The sequence below is a fragment of the Doryrhamphus excisus genome, chromosome 18 (assembly GCF_030265055.1).
Source record: "Doryrhamphus excisus isolate RoL2022-K1 chromosome 18, RoL_Dexc_1.0, whole genome shotgun sequence".
NCBI lineage: Eukaryota > Metazoa > Chordata > Actinopteri > Syngnathiformes > Syngnathidae > Doryrhamphus > Doryrhamphus excisus.
This window is the reverse complement of record NC_080483.1, coordinates 8,354,563-8,370,661: the sequence shown is the minus strand read 5'-3', so window position 1 is coordinate 8,370,661 and position 16,099 is coordinate 8,354,563. Positions and strand designations below refer to the sequence as shown.

The 16,099-nt window shown below is 39.1% G+C and overlaps 1 protein-coding gene across 2 annotated transcripts; it reads right to left on the bottom strand.

Annotated features, from left to right (window-relative positions):
• Nucleotides 1–8,064: 8,064 nt before the first annotated feature.
• Nucleotides 8,065–14,496, bottom strand: alas1 (aminolevulinate, delta-, synthase 1). Of its 2 annotated transcripts, none has more exons than XM_058054852.1 (11): nucleotides 14,327–14,496; nucleotides 13,374–13,602; nucleotides 13,118–13,300; nucleotides 12,667–12,792; nucleotides 12,353–12,572; nucleotides 10,445–10,629; nucleotides 10,193–10,372; nucleotides 9,952–10,116; nucleotides 9,450–9,718; nucleotides 9,210–9,372; nucleotides 8,065–8,368 (listed from the first exon to the last, which is right to left on the bottom strand). In XM_058054852.1, exons 2-11 carry the CDS (start codon nucleotides 13,582–13,584, stop codon nucleotides 8,208–8,210), a joined length of 1,863 nt encoding a protein of 620 aa, XP_057910835.1. In that variant the 5' UTR covers nucleotides 13,585–13,602; nucleotides 14,327–14,496; the 3' UTR covers nucleotides 8,065–8,207. The 2 variants fall into 2 exon arrangements, with proteins under 2 accessions (XP_057910835.1, XP_057910836.1); XM_058054853.1 differs by having other exon boundaries at nucleotides 13,374–13,599; nucleotides 14,327–14,483.
• Nucleotides 14,497–16,099: the final 1,603 nt, after the last annotated feature.

Below are 16,099 nucleotides of genomic sequence, written 5' to 3'. Positions count from 1 at the left end.
TGCATAATTTTCACAAATGACCAAAATTATCATAAATATACGAAATACAATCAAATACAGTGGTTTGCTTTTTAGCATTTACTTAATTGATCATATAGCTGATTTGCTTGCTTTTTAATTAGTTGTTTTGAAATGCAATGCTAACCTATCACCACTAGGTGTCAGCAGTGCGCTTTTTAATAGGATTGCATCTTTAAGACTTGGCTTCATCGAGGTACCACTGTGACATTTCAAGGTTGATTGCCTTTCAGGGTTGACTATTTCAAAATGTTATTTTTTTCATTAGTTCTTCTCCATCCTTACTGCTGCACTACAATATTTGGATTTGGGTTTGACCATGAAGTCAACCAAATAATAATAGATAATTTAATATAATTTATATTACTTAAATGTAATATAATTTAAGTAATTTGATTTAAGTAAGTAATTTAAGTAATTTTCATTATTTTCATTGTATGCATATATTAAAATTTATTTAATTAATTTATTCATTATCATTCATTTATTTATTTAATCAATTTATTTATATTTAGTTATTCACTGCCTTTTTATTAACATTCTCACAACTATTGGCATTTTTTTCTTTTTTTAATTTTGAACACAAGAATAATCATATAAAATAAGAGTCTTTGATTATTTCAAGCAAAATATTAATACTTAAAACAATAGTCGCCAAAAAACACCATCACAAAATAACCCAAACAGATTTTTAATAAAATATGAAAAAATTAAAAATATAACAAAACATTATTGAGATTTTAATAGTAAAATATTATCATAAGGAGAATGTTGTCTGGGATTTAAATGATTAATTTGGCGAATGATGATGGGTTTTTTTAATAAAAGTAAATGAAATGGTTAAGCTGATATTGTGCATAGTTGCAGGTCCATTATAGATTTTTTTTTATTTGTCTATGTTTGCTTTTATTACATAAGCATGACTCCAAAAAGATAAGAACAGATTCTGTATTAGGTCAAATATTCCTTTTCCTTCCTCACAACATCACAAAGTCTCAAAATAAAGTCACCGGTGAGACCATGGGATAATTCTTAAATTACATATAATGGTGTGTTCAGGTGCTAAAAATATCATTCTATCTTGACAAGCAGGCCTTGAAAGTCATTTACGACAAAGACACGTCCTCCTGACAGACTGAAGGAGGGACGAAAACACTTCTCTGAGAAACTGCTGCTTCTGACACCACACTCACGTGACAAACCTACTTTCATGCTTATTATTTCTCCCCCGCCATTAACCCTGCATGAACCCATAGCACAATTTAGTGGCTGAAGAGAGCAACACAAACAGAAAGACCATAAATGAGGGTCAAAGCTCCTGATTAAGGAGAAAAACATGACAGGAACTATTTGGCTGCAGGCCACATGAACAAGTCCACGCACGAGCAAGGACGCTTTTCACAAAGGGGAAGAATCAATTGTTCACTTTTAAAGCTCCACTGCAGCTTTTATTGGTGCTCAATGATTGTTCCAGCATCTCGCTTCATTTCCTGTTCCTCTCCTGGAAACTGGTATTGCTGTAGACTGTGTTGCATTTCAATATTTATCTACACTGTAAATCCTCATATTATCTTTGGCAGCAAGTGCAAGCTTTGTTGGAAAGGGAGCACATTATAGGTTTGGTGATTAATTACTGGACACTATTTCTTTTGAGCTATTTGAAAACATTTACTTCACCATCAGTGTTTTTAAAATTCACATTATTTTTACTATTGCATTTACTATTGCATACTATTGCACTAAAACTTATAAAACATAGATAAAAAAATAATCTAAAATCACTTCATCTCTTCCATGCAGGGTTAAACAGGGTTGTCGCTATCAATAAAACCTTTATCGAATGTACAATGTATGTTTTTAGTGATAGTAAAACAATAAAACAATAACGCTTTGAAACAATGAAGCGTAAATAACAATAAAACTTATTTTCATGTTAGTCATTAGCCCTTGTGCCTATCAACTGCATTTATATTTAATAAATTACTGACAAGTCACAATAGGTTCCATGGCGGGTTCTATGGTTATCATCACACCTGCCATCATGAAAAAAACAAATGGTACAGACCAATGAAAAATGTAATCCTCGAGATCAGGGGTCTCAAACACGCGGCCCGTGGACCAAATGTGGCCCGCAGGACACTAGTTTGAGGCCCCCACCTTGATATGAAAGTTTAATGTTAGTGCGGCCCGCGCAAGTTTGATATGGATGCTGTATGGTATCATGTACCCAGAAAAATTATTACGTTTCATTAATGTTCATTTTAAAGGTTAAATAACTGTTAATAGTCATCCTCCCTATCCGTGTGGAAGTGGTAAGTTTTTGGCTTTTTAAGTTTAAAGGAAATAACTTGGAGGCTACCGTTTAGGTCGCTAGCTCTCTAGTTTGCGAGTTAGCATGTGTCTCAAGACCCTGCAGTTGCGCAATATGTTGTAAATAAAAAGAGTATAAATGTGACTATAGTTGTGTTTTGTCATGTCTACAGGGCTCTAATAATGCTTTGTTCATTTTAATCTGAAAAAAATAATTTGTCTACCCACCAACTATATGTGGTTTCTTAAGTTTTTATTATTTGCTGTTTTATTATTATTATTATATTTATTTATTACTGATTGATTGATTTTCTTTATTCTTGATTTGTTTATTTATTTTTCATCTTATTTTGTGCAGAAAAATAAAAATTAAGATATTTGAGAACAGTGGAATGTTTTATCAGAGCTTTTCTTGTAGAAAATCGGAACCAAAGCACTGAAAAAGTTTGTATATTTTTCTGTTTTTAATAAATGTGTTTTGGTTTTTTTTGGAAAACCTGATGCGGCCCAGTCTCACCCAGACCCTAGCTCCAGTGGCCCCCAAGTAAATTGAGTTTGAGACCCCTGCTCTAGATGCTCATTGAACTGAAGTCTAATGAGGTTGGAGGACATCATGATGATGGAGTTTTGTTTGATTTTTGAGACTGTTGAACTCTCATTTGGGACATTTGAGATTTTGAGACTCCATTGCGTGTGTTTTTCATATTAGAGTCAACATCAATGACAAGCCTGAGGCAGAAGCTTGCAGAGAAAAGTATTTGCTCCATCCAGTTTGATGACTTTTGGAGTGCAGTCGTGTGACGTTTACTGGAAGAATGGTTCCTTCTTTATGTTTCCGTCTTTGTGCGTGTATATCCTTCTTCCTGATAAGAATTCAAGCAGGCGTGTACAAAGTCTGACACGCTGGCTTACTAGAGTGAAGGTTGTGTGCATCAAGGCAAAATAAACAACAAAGGTCACTTTTCAGCAACACTGTACAGACATGTTTATTAGTAATTTCATTTGTCCTGCAGTCAACTCCTTTACATGCAACCATGTGTGAAATTGGGAGGGAGGGGTGTCGCTAAAGAAGGAGGCCAAGGATGGAGTGGAATTTCCAGTTGGTGAGTCTGGAATTTGCCAGTATACAGGTATGTCTGTGAGGGACCAGTAAGGACGCTGCTGTCCCTCACTTGTGAAGGTGAAGGGTGGTCAATGTATGTGGCCCCTTTGCAGGAGCGTCAATGTTTGATGAGATACATACGAGAATGTCAAACTGCACCCGACACCACATCGTATACACCATCGTATACAGTAACCCTTCGCCACAATCCCTCCCTCAATAATAAAAAGTTTCTTTTTAAAATTGCATTTAGTGTTCAGTTGTGTTGTCATTCACTAATATTTAAATTAGTTTGGTCTGAAGTGTGACAAACTCAGTCTACCTGGGGGCCACTGGAGCTAGGGTCTGGGCAAGGCTGAGCCGCATCAGGTTTTCCAAAAAAAAAACCAAACGCATTTATTAAAAACAGAAAAATATACAAACTTTTTCAGTGCTTTGGTTCCGATGTTCTACAATAAAAGCTCTGATAAAACATTCCACTGTTCTCAAATATCTATGCACGAAATAAGATGAAAAATAAATAAACAAATCAAGAATAAAGAAAATCAACCAATCAGAAATAAATAAATATAATAATAATAAATCGGCAAATAATAAAAACTTAAGAAACCACATATAGTTGGTGGGTAGACAAATTATTTTTTTCAGATTAAAATGAACAAAGCATTATTAGAGCCCTGTAGACATGACAAAACACGATATAGTCACATTTATACTTTTTTTATTTACAACATATTGCGCAACTGCAGGGTCTTGAGACATGCTAACTCGCAAACTAGAGAGCTAGCGACCTAAACGGTAGTCTTCAAGTTATTTCCTTTAAACTTAAATAGCCAAAAACTTACCACTTCCACACGGATAGGGAGGATAACTATTAACAGTTATTTAACCTTTAACATGAACATTAATCAAACGTAATTATTTTTTCTGGGTACATGATACCATATCCATATCAAACTTGTGCAGGCCGCACTAACATTAAACTTTCATATCAAGGCTGGGGCCTCAAACTAGTGTCCTGCAGGCCACATTTGGCCCACGGGCCGCATGTTTGAGACCCCTGCTTTATGGGGTGCCGTTTGGTCCTTGTATAACCGGAGCAGGAGCTTGGTTCGCATTGCCAGCAGTAAGTCAAACACTATATATAAGAATAGTGTACATATGTACAGTATATCTTTCTATGTGTTGTGACTACTTCCATTTTTTCCAAGTAAAAAAACAACAACAACACATTCTTAAACAGTACGTCAAGTCCACCTGCATATTTTCCAGCAATTTAAACCCATAAATAGAATGGTATGAAAAAGATGTTTGCAGGACCTGTTAGTCAATGGAATTCCCATACAAACAGGAGCAGGAAGTGGTAACTAAGGCGTTCTTACGGGGACTTTCTTGTCGCGGCACACATTCAGCAAGAACAGGCGTGTCTTTTAAGTTTCCTAACACAACACGAGCGGTTGCACAATCCTGTATTTACACGCACGCAGTGAATCAATTCAGCCCTCAAAGGTAATGATGATGTGTTTGATTGGTTTTACTTATTAGAGCTGAGAAAGGCCTTGGCGTGCAACTCGTGCTTGCTTCATCAAAGTAAGAGTCAAATGATCACATTCCTGAAGGCCCCAAGGACCTGCAGGCAGGAAGGGAGTACACAAGGCCAGATAACGACTTTAAAGTCTAGCGCCTTGGATAGAAGGACACAACCAAACCGACTTTTTAATCCTTTATGTGCACATAAGACGTCTTCTGTTGCTGCTCTACTGTTCCAATGAGGTCACCCCTCCTCTCCTTCAGTGTGATAACATAACCAGGTGTCATTCCAAAGAAAATTCACCTTGAAAGCTGATATCAGCGTCCCAATAAGGGGTGTATTGTTTTCACAATGCAGCTGCAAGAACAGCAGGCACAATTTTCACTGGAATTATTATTATTTTTTTAAATCAGCTCCATACCAGACCATCACATGATACATGACAAGCTTGTAGATCCAAGAAGTGGTTCTGTGTTGATACCAGTGGTGTGCAAAGCAAAGCTTTCTCCTGGCCTAAACACCATCAGAAGCACTGACCTACATTTCTAGTATTTGTTCTGTGAAATTGTATGACTTGCTGCACTGCTTCCATTACATGAATATGTATGTTTGGTACATCCATAAATGAAAAACAGAGAACCACAAACACTTGGTGATGGAGGCAAGGAAAAACTCATTCTGGGGAAGAAACATTGGACAGAACCCAGGCTCTGAGAGGCGGCTATCTGTCTCAAGTGGTTGGGTTAAGTAGAGGGATAGATGGTAGATCAAGCCAGAAGTCTTTGCCTTAGTCCAAGAAACATAGAGGAGAGTTTCTGATAAATATATCAGTGTGTCGGATCAGTTCGAACGATATGCTTTACTAAAGAGATGAGTTTTGAGTCGACTTTTAAATAGTGTTTGATAATCTGAAACATGCCAAAAAATATGAAAGCGGGGAATGGGGCAAACACCTTTTCACACCACTGTATGTGGTGAGACCAGCCATGTTGTTTGGTCTGGAGACAGTGCCACTGAGGAAAAGACAGGGAGCAGAACTGGAGGTAGCAGAGACGAGGATGCTGAGGTTCTCATTGGGAGTGACCAGGATGGATAGGATCAGGAAGGAGTACATGAGAGGGACATTACATGTTAGATGCCTTGGAGATAAAGTCAGAGAGGCCAGACTGAGATGTTTGGGACATGTCCAGAGGAGAGATAGTGAATATATTGGTAGAAGGATGCTGCCAGGTAGGAGGCGTAGAGGAAGACCAAAGAGAAGGTTTATGGATGTAGTGAAGGAGGACATGAGGGTAGTTGGTGTGAGAGAAGACAGGGTTGGATGGAGGAGATTGATTTGCTGTGGTGACCCCTGAAGGGAAAAGCCCAAAGAGAAAATTGTAACATTTATGTATTGTTATATTTTTTTATAGGTTTTTGGATACAGAGGCGCTTTAGGGGAAAGCATTTGAATGACAGATAATTGCAGTGTTTGCTTTTGTTTACTTATTTTACACTTAATGTATGTAATAAAAGAGAATAATTGTACTATTTTGTTGATTATGTTACACTGTCTGATATGTTGTATTTATATAATAGTCATCAGTATATATTTTGTTCACAAAAATTGTTGTTTGTTATTTTTATTTTTTTATTCTAAGATCAGTACAGATACTTGCCCTGTGTTTACTTTCAGATCAATACCATCATTTGCAGTATCCCCCAATCCTTGTATACGAGATGTGTCCAAATTCTCTTGTTTTTATGTCATAACTCTCCTACTACTATTACTCTACTAGTACTTCAGAGTAATGAGGAAGTAACCGCTGTGGACAAAAATAGAAAGATGATGAAAGTGAAAGTGTCAACAATATGACAATGGTTTTGTCTTCAACTAGCAACGATTCTTGTCGACTCTGACCTTAAAAAAAGAAACTTTGCATGCCACGTCAATATTTGCAGATGCTGATTCTTAATGAAGATAAAGACAAAGACAATTGAATATAGTACATACGTTAAAATGGTCCATGTACATCGTGTATAAGCTGTATGGGTTTATTATCCACTGAAATGAGTCAACACAGCCGTTATTGTCTAAATATGGCAACACAGGTGTCCAAATTGTGTGTGAATATTGAGTGTGAGCACCATTGGCCTTAATCTTCTTGCGCATGGAATTGGGTTCCTTAGCAAGGCAGTATGTTTGGTCTCCTTATCATGTTGAAAAACACAAGCCTCAAAAAAAAAGTGAGGCTTCTGAGGATAAGGGGGGGAAGGTGTAAGCTCCCTACTGCTGCTGTTTTTGAGACCCTGGCGGCTTTTCGTTTTGTGGATGTGGGTTGGGGTCAGATTGCATAGCAATTTATGTCACCTGCACACAGGACAGTGGGTTAGTAGGTCTGTTCACTCCTTCATGGGCTGACACAAAATGAAAAACTGAAACAGGCGTAGTAGTGTGTTTGTCCTTGAACATAATGTATTATTTGTGTAATGTATTTTGTTAAATTCATTGTAAAATATATAACATACATATAAAACAAAAAATAAAATTAATAGTACCTAACAATGTAATATACATAGTAATTTTATACATTTTTAGTATACTCTTAATATCTAGCTACTGTTAATGTATTTTTTTCCTTGTTCTGGTAAGTGATACTAAATGTTTGCATTTCCTTCAGGATCAATAAAGTACATGACTGTTTCCATGAAAAGAAAGTCGAAAGTCAAGTCCAACAAAGATATCAGATTTAAAAAAATGATGATGAAAAAATGCTGCTGACATTTTTATAAATTAATAAAGGCTAGTCATTAAGCAACCGTTTGTGAAAGGAACCTGCTTTGTTGTTCTGTATGACACGTGACTAGTATTCCAGCAACCTGAGCCTGGTTATTAGTCTCAGCTTTTGGGTGGCGCCTATACAATGCACAATAGAGAGGTTTTATGCCCAGATAATGTGATGGCAATATTACACTTATGCCTGTGTGCTGCTTTCTATTCAAATAAGTGAAAAGCTTTTATAATGGAGCGTTAAGCATGTTGCCTTGGAGGACTGCTAGGTAAAGTTCATCTTTGAAATGAGGTTGAATGAGGTTCATTGTAATCAGTTATAGAATCCACACATAGTTTTTCAGCTCATATTTAATTTGAAGCATATAGAATCTCTGATTATATAGTATTTTAAATAATGATTGAGACATTATGACATTTATAGGAATGAGCGTGTTTGTGTCATCTGGAGCAGCCAGTGGACAGCCCAGTGTTGATTATGCACGGGCTGAGATAGGATGGCTGAGGCCGCTGAAGTACGACTTTTCTCTTTCGCTCATCAGCTCAAAGTGCAGAGGCTGCTGGCAGAAGTTGCACTCGGCCGACGAGTGGGGCTTCAGCTCCAGGCCCACCTCCTTCCAGGTGTGCACCAGCCTCTCTGTGCACAGGAAAGGAGGAGCGGTTAGGATATATTTGATATTTTTATATGAACACATCCTTCCTGCATGTTATTGAGGAAGCGCTATGATGTGTGTTTTTGAAAACGATGTTAGTGTTACACATCAGCATATTATTTTTGAGTATTTTTGATTATTATTGAGTAAGGACCTCAAACAATGCACAACGATGAGCCAATTCAAGAAACAATACAAGCAGTTGATGTTTGCTAAATACAAGGATGAAGAGTCTTGAACCAGTCATGATGTGCTTTATATATCACTATATTGACACTTACTATGGTACACATTATGTCATTGTATGGTCATATCACATTGTACTTCGGTACGTGACAAAAAAAATTAAAAAAAAAAAAATTAAAAAACTTTAACAAAATCAGGAAAGCAGGAAGTGAACAAATGTAACAGTTACTGATTGTAAAAGTATCAGATGGAGGGCTAGGATTTAATAAGCTTTGCTTCTTCCTACTCCTTTTGGACATGTGGAACTGTGAACTGATTATGGGATGTACTCAAATGTAATCTGATGCATGTTCAAATGAAATAAAAAAAAGAAAAGAAATAAAACCATTTCACCACCACCACTTTCTTTGTGTAATGTGTTGGAAATTCTCTATTTCCAACTGTAGCGCTAACATTGTATGCCAACTTATTTCATGTTTGAGCTAACAATAAGTGGTATTCTTTCGGACAAGCGAGTGTAGGTAGGGCACGGCCTTCGGTTGATTTATTTCAGTCAGGTATGGCATTTTCTCACAACACATTGACAATAAATCGATACAGAATAATACCATAAATGTATTAAATTGCATTAGGACTTACCAACAAAATATTTCATCATCTCAGGGGTGTGGTGAGGTGTTGGGGCAATACGCAGAAGCTCCTCCCCTTTTGCCACAGTGGGATAGTTGATGGCCTGCACATAGATATTATGGCGACTCATCATGATGTCGCACACCTCGGTGTTCTTTTCAGCGTTGGACACCTAACACAACAAAGACAACAGGAAGTTAGGACCCAGGCTCCATTTCAATAAACTGCAAGACATTGACGGTGACGTACCCGCACGGGGATGATGTGGCTGGGACAGTGTACCACAGGCAGCCCGGAGTCCATCAGCATCTGCCTGAGCAGCTTGACGTTGCGCTGGTGCTTGCGCCTCAGGGTGCGACCCTCCTCGCCCTTGAGGACCTGGATGGACTGCCTGGCGCCGGCTAACAGCATGGGCGGCAGCGAGGTGGTGAAGATGAAGCCGGCGGCGTAGGAACGGACCGTATCCACCAGGGCGGCCGTACTGGCGATGTAACCACCCACACATCCGAATGCCTTGCCTAGATGAGGGAAGTGACATGTCACGTTTTTAGCTCAGATTGACATACTAAAAAATTAATCCTGTGTGACAGGGACAGAGTGCAATTCAAGCCTCCGGTCTCTTAGCAACAACAGAGCAGCTAGCAGCTCATTTAAGCCCTCCAGCAGATTGAGTGACACGATTAAACACTTGTTCCATTTAAGATATAAGGAGAAAAAACACATTACGATAAGTGAGAGATGTCCTGCTCACCTAGCGTCCCTGAGATGATATCCATCTTATGCATGACTCCGTCACGGTCTCCAATGCCACCTCCCCTGGCGCCATACAGACCCACAGCATGGACCTCGTCTACGAATGTGATGGCGCCAAATTCGTGGGCCACATCACACATCTCCTCCAGCGGGCAAACAGCACCTGTCATAAGGGAAAAGAGCTTTCAGTCAAATGTTACAACACTATAAATATGAATGAGCAGTCACAGGAGACGGACCATCCATGGAATGAACAGTCTCAAAGGCGACGATCTTGGGTTTGGTGGGATCTCCCTTCTGCAGCATTTCCCGGAGGTGAGCCACATCATTGTGGCGGAAAATGAACTTCTTTGCTCCGCTGTTCCTGATTCCTTGGATCATCGACGCATGGTTGCCCGCATCGGAGTAGATTTCACAACCTATCACAAGGCAGATGAATTATTACATTTGGAAGATTTACAAAATGCAAGATTGACAGTACAGAAAATTACCTGGTAGCATCTTGGCCAGAGTGAAGAGGGTGGAATCATTGGCTACAAAGCAGGAAGTGAAGAGCAGTGCAGCGTCCTTTTTGTGGAGGTCTGCTAGCTCTTGTTCCAGCTCTACGTGGAACTTGCTGGTCCCGGAGATGTTCCGAGTGCCACCCGCCCCTGAGCCATGCTTTCGTAATGTATCCCTGAAGGAAAAACAGAAGGAAAACAAACTCAATTCTGAGTTGCACAGTGGGAAAAGAAAGCTGTGTAAATATTTAACTGTTTAATTATGTCACAGATCTTTTCAGCCCTTTTAATTGCAGATTAGACTATCCACCCAAATGTATTTCGAATAGCTGTACTTTGGTGACAATCTGTTTCCATTCTCTTTAAGCACTAAGGTTCTTTTCCATCAGTCATTTCAACTTTGAGGAACTCGGTCCTGCAATTTTCACCTGCTGTCATTAATTTCCAATATTCCCTATAGCGTTTAGCAAAGTCCTCCTGGAACTCTTTCTCTGTCATCCTGTCTGCCCATTTGTGGTTAACTCGACTCATGAGGGAAGTTTTAGCAATAGCCCACTGCTTTTCCCGTCCCTTTAGCCCTGAAAATTAATCCTCCATTTTACTGGATCTCAGATCAGCAATTTGCCATGGAATTTTTGAGCAATCTCTTTTCCATCCAACAATTGCTCAATGGTGATCAACTGTCAAATTCTTTTGGACATAAGCCACCCTCACTTAAAAAGGCTTAGAGTATCATAGAGGACGCTTTATCAACTAAACTCTAGGAGAATTTCTGGAGTTGGCGGCACGGCTAGGAGGACCACGGTTCGATTCCACCCTTGGCCATCTCTGTGTGGAGTTTGCATGTTCTCCCCGTGCATGCGTGGGTACTCCGGTTTCCTCCCACATTCCAAAAGTTAATTAAACCTTTGTTAATTAAACCTAAGCTAAACAAAAGGCTAGGTTAATTGGCAACTCCAAATTGTCCATAGGTATGAATGTGAGTGTGAATGGTTGTTTGTCTATATGTGCCCTGTGATTGGCTGGCGACCAGTCTAGGGTGGACCCCGCCTCTCGCCCGAAGACAGCTGGGATAGGCTCCAGCACCCCCGCGACACTCGTGAGGAAAAAGCGGTAGAAAATGAATGAATTTCTGGAGTTTTATTTTTATGCCTATTTACAGGAGCTTGTCAGGTTAGGTTGATATCCTTTGAATAAAAGAGGAACAGTGTTACAAATTACTTCTACAACTAACCAGGTGTATCTTGAAACAGTAGTTTCATAACAGTCTCTTCAGTTTTCTCGTTACAATCATTTAACTAGGGCCGTCTCTTCCTTGCCAGCTAAACAATGCTGCACAACCACCTAGCATCAGATAAAGTACGTCATACAGTATGCATATCACATTAATATCAAACAAAACAATCATGCATATTTAAGACACGTAAATACTTTAAGCTAAATCCAACTGAGCAGTCATTGGAATATGGAGTAATTATTGCTGAATGGAGTAATAAAGTGGGGCCTGGGTGTAAACTAACACATAGTGGCCATGCCAACAACAGATTCACTTCCCATGGGTGTCAAGTGGCGTTCAGTTATAACACGCATCCTCTTTCAGTTCTCTGTGTCCTTGGAGATTCAAACAAGCAGACACACATGCTTATCCACTAACTACATTTAATACAACCTACATTATTTTGTCTTGCCATATGCTCTGTTGCGGCATGAGTGCTGACGGCAATGGTAAGCTGTGGTTCATTGAGGAGGAACATGGATTCCAACATACCAAGGAGAGCAAACCGCACACCTACAAGATGATGAATGCCTTGCTCAGGAAGCTCAACGCAAATGCTGTACACCGACTACTACTGACTACTACAGGGCCCTGGTCAGAGTGGTATTTTCGATCAAACTCACATGATGGATTGCACCACCCGAGGGTGTCGACTCATGCCCAGGTAGTCGTTGCTGCACCACACAGACACCTCCCTCTTTTCCTCCAAGGAGGCGGTGAAGTCATCAGCCATGGGGAACTCACTCGCCAGACGGTTGACCGTTTTGAACACGCGGTATGTATGGTCGCTCCTCTTCTCCTCGATCTTCTTCTCAAAAAAGCCATCGTACTGGAAGCGAGAGGCTGTTGAGGTGAGGAAGAGGAAGACCGTTTTAAAGCAATGCAACCTGTGTGTTGTAAGTTATTTCATCACGAAACTACTCAACCACAAACTTACAGCTGCTTGGCAAGTTGTCCTGCAGCAAGTGGGACACCATCTTAGGTCGCTGCTTTAGGAGGCTCCTCATGAGGCCCTCGCTGGTGCTGGCCAAGGACGGCTTCTTCAGCTGGTCAGGGGACACCTCTAAAATGAGGAGAAAAAAACCCCCACTGTTGAATCAATCTCAACTTGTTTGTTAGTTATATATATATATATATATGCTAATTTAGAAGCTGCAAGGCATTCTGGGTCACTTCCTGTTGAGAAAATATGCGCATAGGCTATCAAGCATGCCTTGCGGGTTGTACGTTACCATAAAATATTCTTGTTTTGCATTGTTTATTAGTGTGTAAGAGTTTACATCAATACCCACACGCTCCATGTGGTACTTATGCGTGCACCGTGAGAGTTCTGTTCGATTGATTCATTTAAGTCCATCACAGAACTTTGGTATCTAAGCAGGTCTTACCTTTCTGAACAGTGCGTACTTCCTGAACATCTTCTTGGAACTCCATGCCAACCTGGCGGACCACACCGCTGTTCTTCTGGCCCATCTCAGCAGCCAGGAAGGGGCATTTGGAGGCCGCAGCCTGACCAGAGGACAGCATGGTATGACCAGCAGGCAGCTTGGTCTCCATCTCTGGTTTGGGGCCTAGAAGAAATGATGCCTTTAGACATAGCACGAGGCATCATCTTGTAGTTTAATTGTGAGGTATTCAACACACCTTCTGCAGTGGTGGTTTTCTCAGTCCTCTGATGAGAGGACGAGGACGAACAGAGGGCCCGTGCCAGGTGTGGGGCCATGGGCTTGGAAGCCAACTCCATCATAAGGGGGCATCGCTGGGCATAGACGACCAGAGAATTTCTGGGCTGCTGCATGAAGGCCTGGGGCATGCGAGCCAGGAATGGACACCGGCGCACTATGACGTCCATCATGATTGTCACACACAACTTCTGAAAGAGTAACGAAGGAAACATTATAAAATGCAACATTTTATAAGAGTAAAAAAAAAACAGCTTCACCCTTTAAGTTTTACACATAAACACTGAGTTTTGCATCACAGCCAATTATGTCATCTACAGTGAATTAAGGGTGTGGCACTTCATAACACAGGCAAACGCTACCACGCTGCTTCTATAACTGGTGTAACTTGATGACACCGACAACCTCCTATCTCATAATAAACCAATACATTAATGTACAATTACAATAATCTAAATTCAACTGACTTATGATGATAACTGGCTGATAATATTGCCAAGATCACACTTCTTCCTTCTTGTTGAAGGTCGGGGGAAATTGATAAGAGGGTGTTAAAAAGTGATCAGTGTACAACCCGTATCTCACTGTAAACATTAGAAAATGTTTATCCCTGACGTTAGTAATTATATTAACTAACTAGACATTTTGGCAACAAACCATCGCTGGTATTACCTGGTTATTCTTCAAGTACCAAACATTTACTACAAATAACAATATCACCTTGTTGAGTTTGCTCTAAATACAAAAATTATACTCTCTATGATTGAGATATGGGTGAGAAAAAATGATTAAATGGGAACGTGTGGTCCTTTCTATTTGACCTGACTACAGTACGCTACGTTAGCTAACATTAGCCATCCTGGGAATGATGGCGGCGGTAAGGAGTGGAAAATACTACAGAATAAAACAACTTACCGATTAAAGAAAAAACTCAAAATGATTAAAATGACAATCCCCTTCCTTTACGTCGACACGAAGAGATGAATACGTACAGCGACACACGGGATTTGTGGCAGGAAAAACAAATATGACGCTTCGTTATCCTACACTGAGGACGAACGAGAAGGACACGGATGTAACGCTGCTTAAATACAGGCTGTCTGAGAGCCCAACGTGAAGTCTCGCGATATTTTGTCAGCTGTGAGTCATCCTGGTGAATTTCTCGGAAGTGTCTTCTTTGTATACACAGTACTTTTAATTCAAATTTGATTGATTAAATAGTAAAATAAATAGAAATTTATAACATAATAATAGCATATCCACCCTCTATGCTGCCGTATCCTATAACAGTAAATACATGAAGAAAAAAATCAATAGCAATAATTATATAAAAACAGTGTAAGCAATGTAATAGTCTGACAACAACACTGATAAAGGGAATAGAAACTAATTAGTTTATTTCAGCCGTGCTGAACAACATATGTTAAGGCACATTACATAAGCATTACTTATTTTTACTAGCACATTATGCTTTTCTGTGAATGCTGTTGCTTTTAATTCATCCAAACATTGCAATTTTCTTCTTTATGACTTGACACCCAAAATATTTTGACTTTATTCCAATAATTGTATCTTTTTCCTGAGCCATTTTTTTCAAAAATGGAACCTTTTTGGTTTGTTTGATTTGCGTAATATTACAACTTTTATCAATGAACATCTTTTTTCTTTAATATTCCGCCTTTACTCTAATATAATCATGTTACTTTCCCTCTTAATATTACCATGTTATTCTCTTAAAATTACAACCCTTTCTACAACTTATTTTTCTTAATATTTTGATTTTTCTTGTAAAATTACGGAGAGTTTTTCTATGTTGTTGTATTTCTTTTTAAGCTTTCTTGTTAAATTACTAAATAAAAAACAGTAGTAGGCCACAAATTCCCCTGGGCCACACTTTGGACTTCATTAAACTATTTTGCTATTACTAATAACTATTAATGAAACATGGGTTAGAAAAATGGGTGGAGTAGAAATTTGCCTTGATCTCGCTACATGATAAATGATTCACAATAAGATGAACATTGAACTAGTTTAATCGGTGAGCACACCCATCCATCCATTTTCTATAGCACTTGTCCTCAGTAGGGTCAAGGCAAAGCTGGAGCATATACAGTGTATGGGCACACCTTGGCCTTGCTTTATTTACACTTCTGGAAGTTTCTGCCATGTTCATTTGCTCTCATTCTGTAATGTTTTGCTGCTCTCTGCTGGTGTTTCTTGGTATGATATATTTTTCAGACTGCTGGTTGCATACTGTCAATACAATGAGGTATACTTGTCACTATTTACATGCTGGAAAAATAAAGAAAATTCAGATCTTCCACAAGAATTATCTCCAGCACCCCCAATATCACACATTGCTATTTTTGTCCTATTTGAAACAAAAAAGCTTTTAAAACTACTTCTGCCTGACACGTATATGCATATCAATGTTTAATAATGATATTTTGGGACTTTTACCCCAAAGGCCAGTATGTTTACATAGTCCATTGTTTTTTGTATTTGAAAAATAAGATAAATATAAGATTAAACACACTCACAGGCACCTCACTGCAGTAGCAGGATACCCTTGCAGAAAACAGTAAATGGTTGGAAACGTTGCTGCATGCTTTGAATTGGAAAACGTAGAGCCATGTGGTGGACAACTAACGATTACAAATGTTTTCATTGTGACCGGTTGGCCAAATT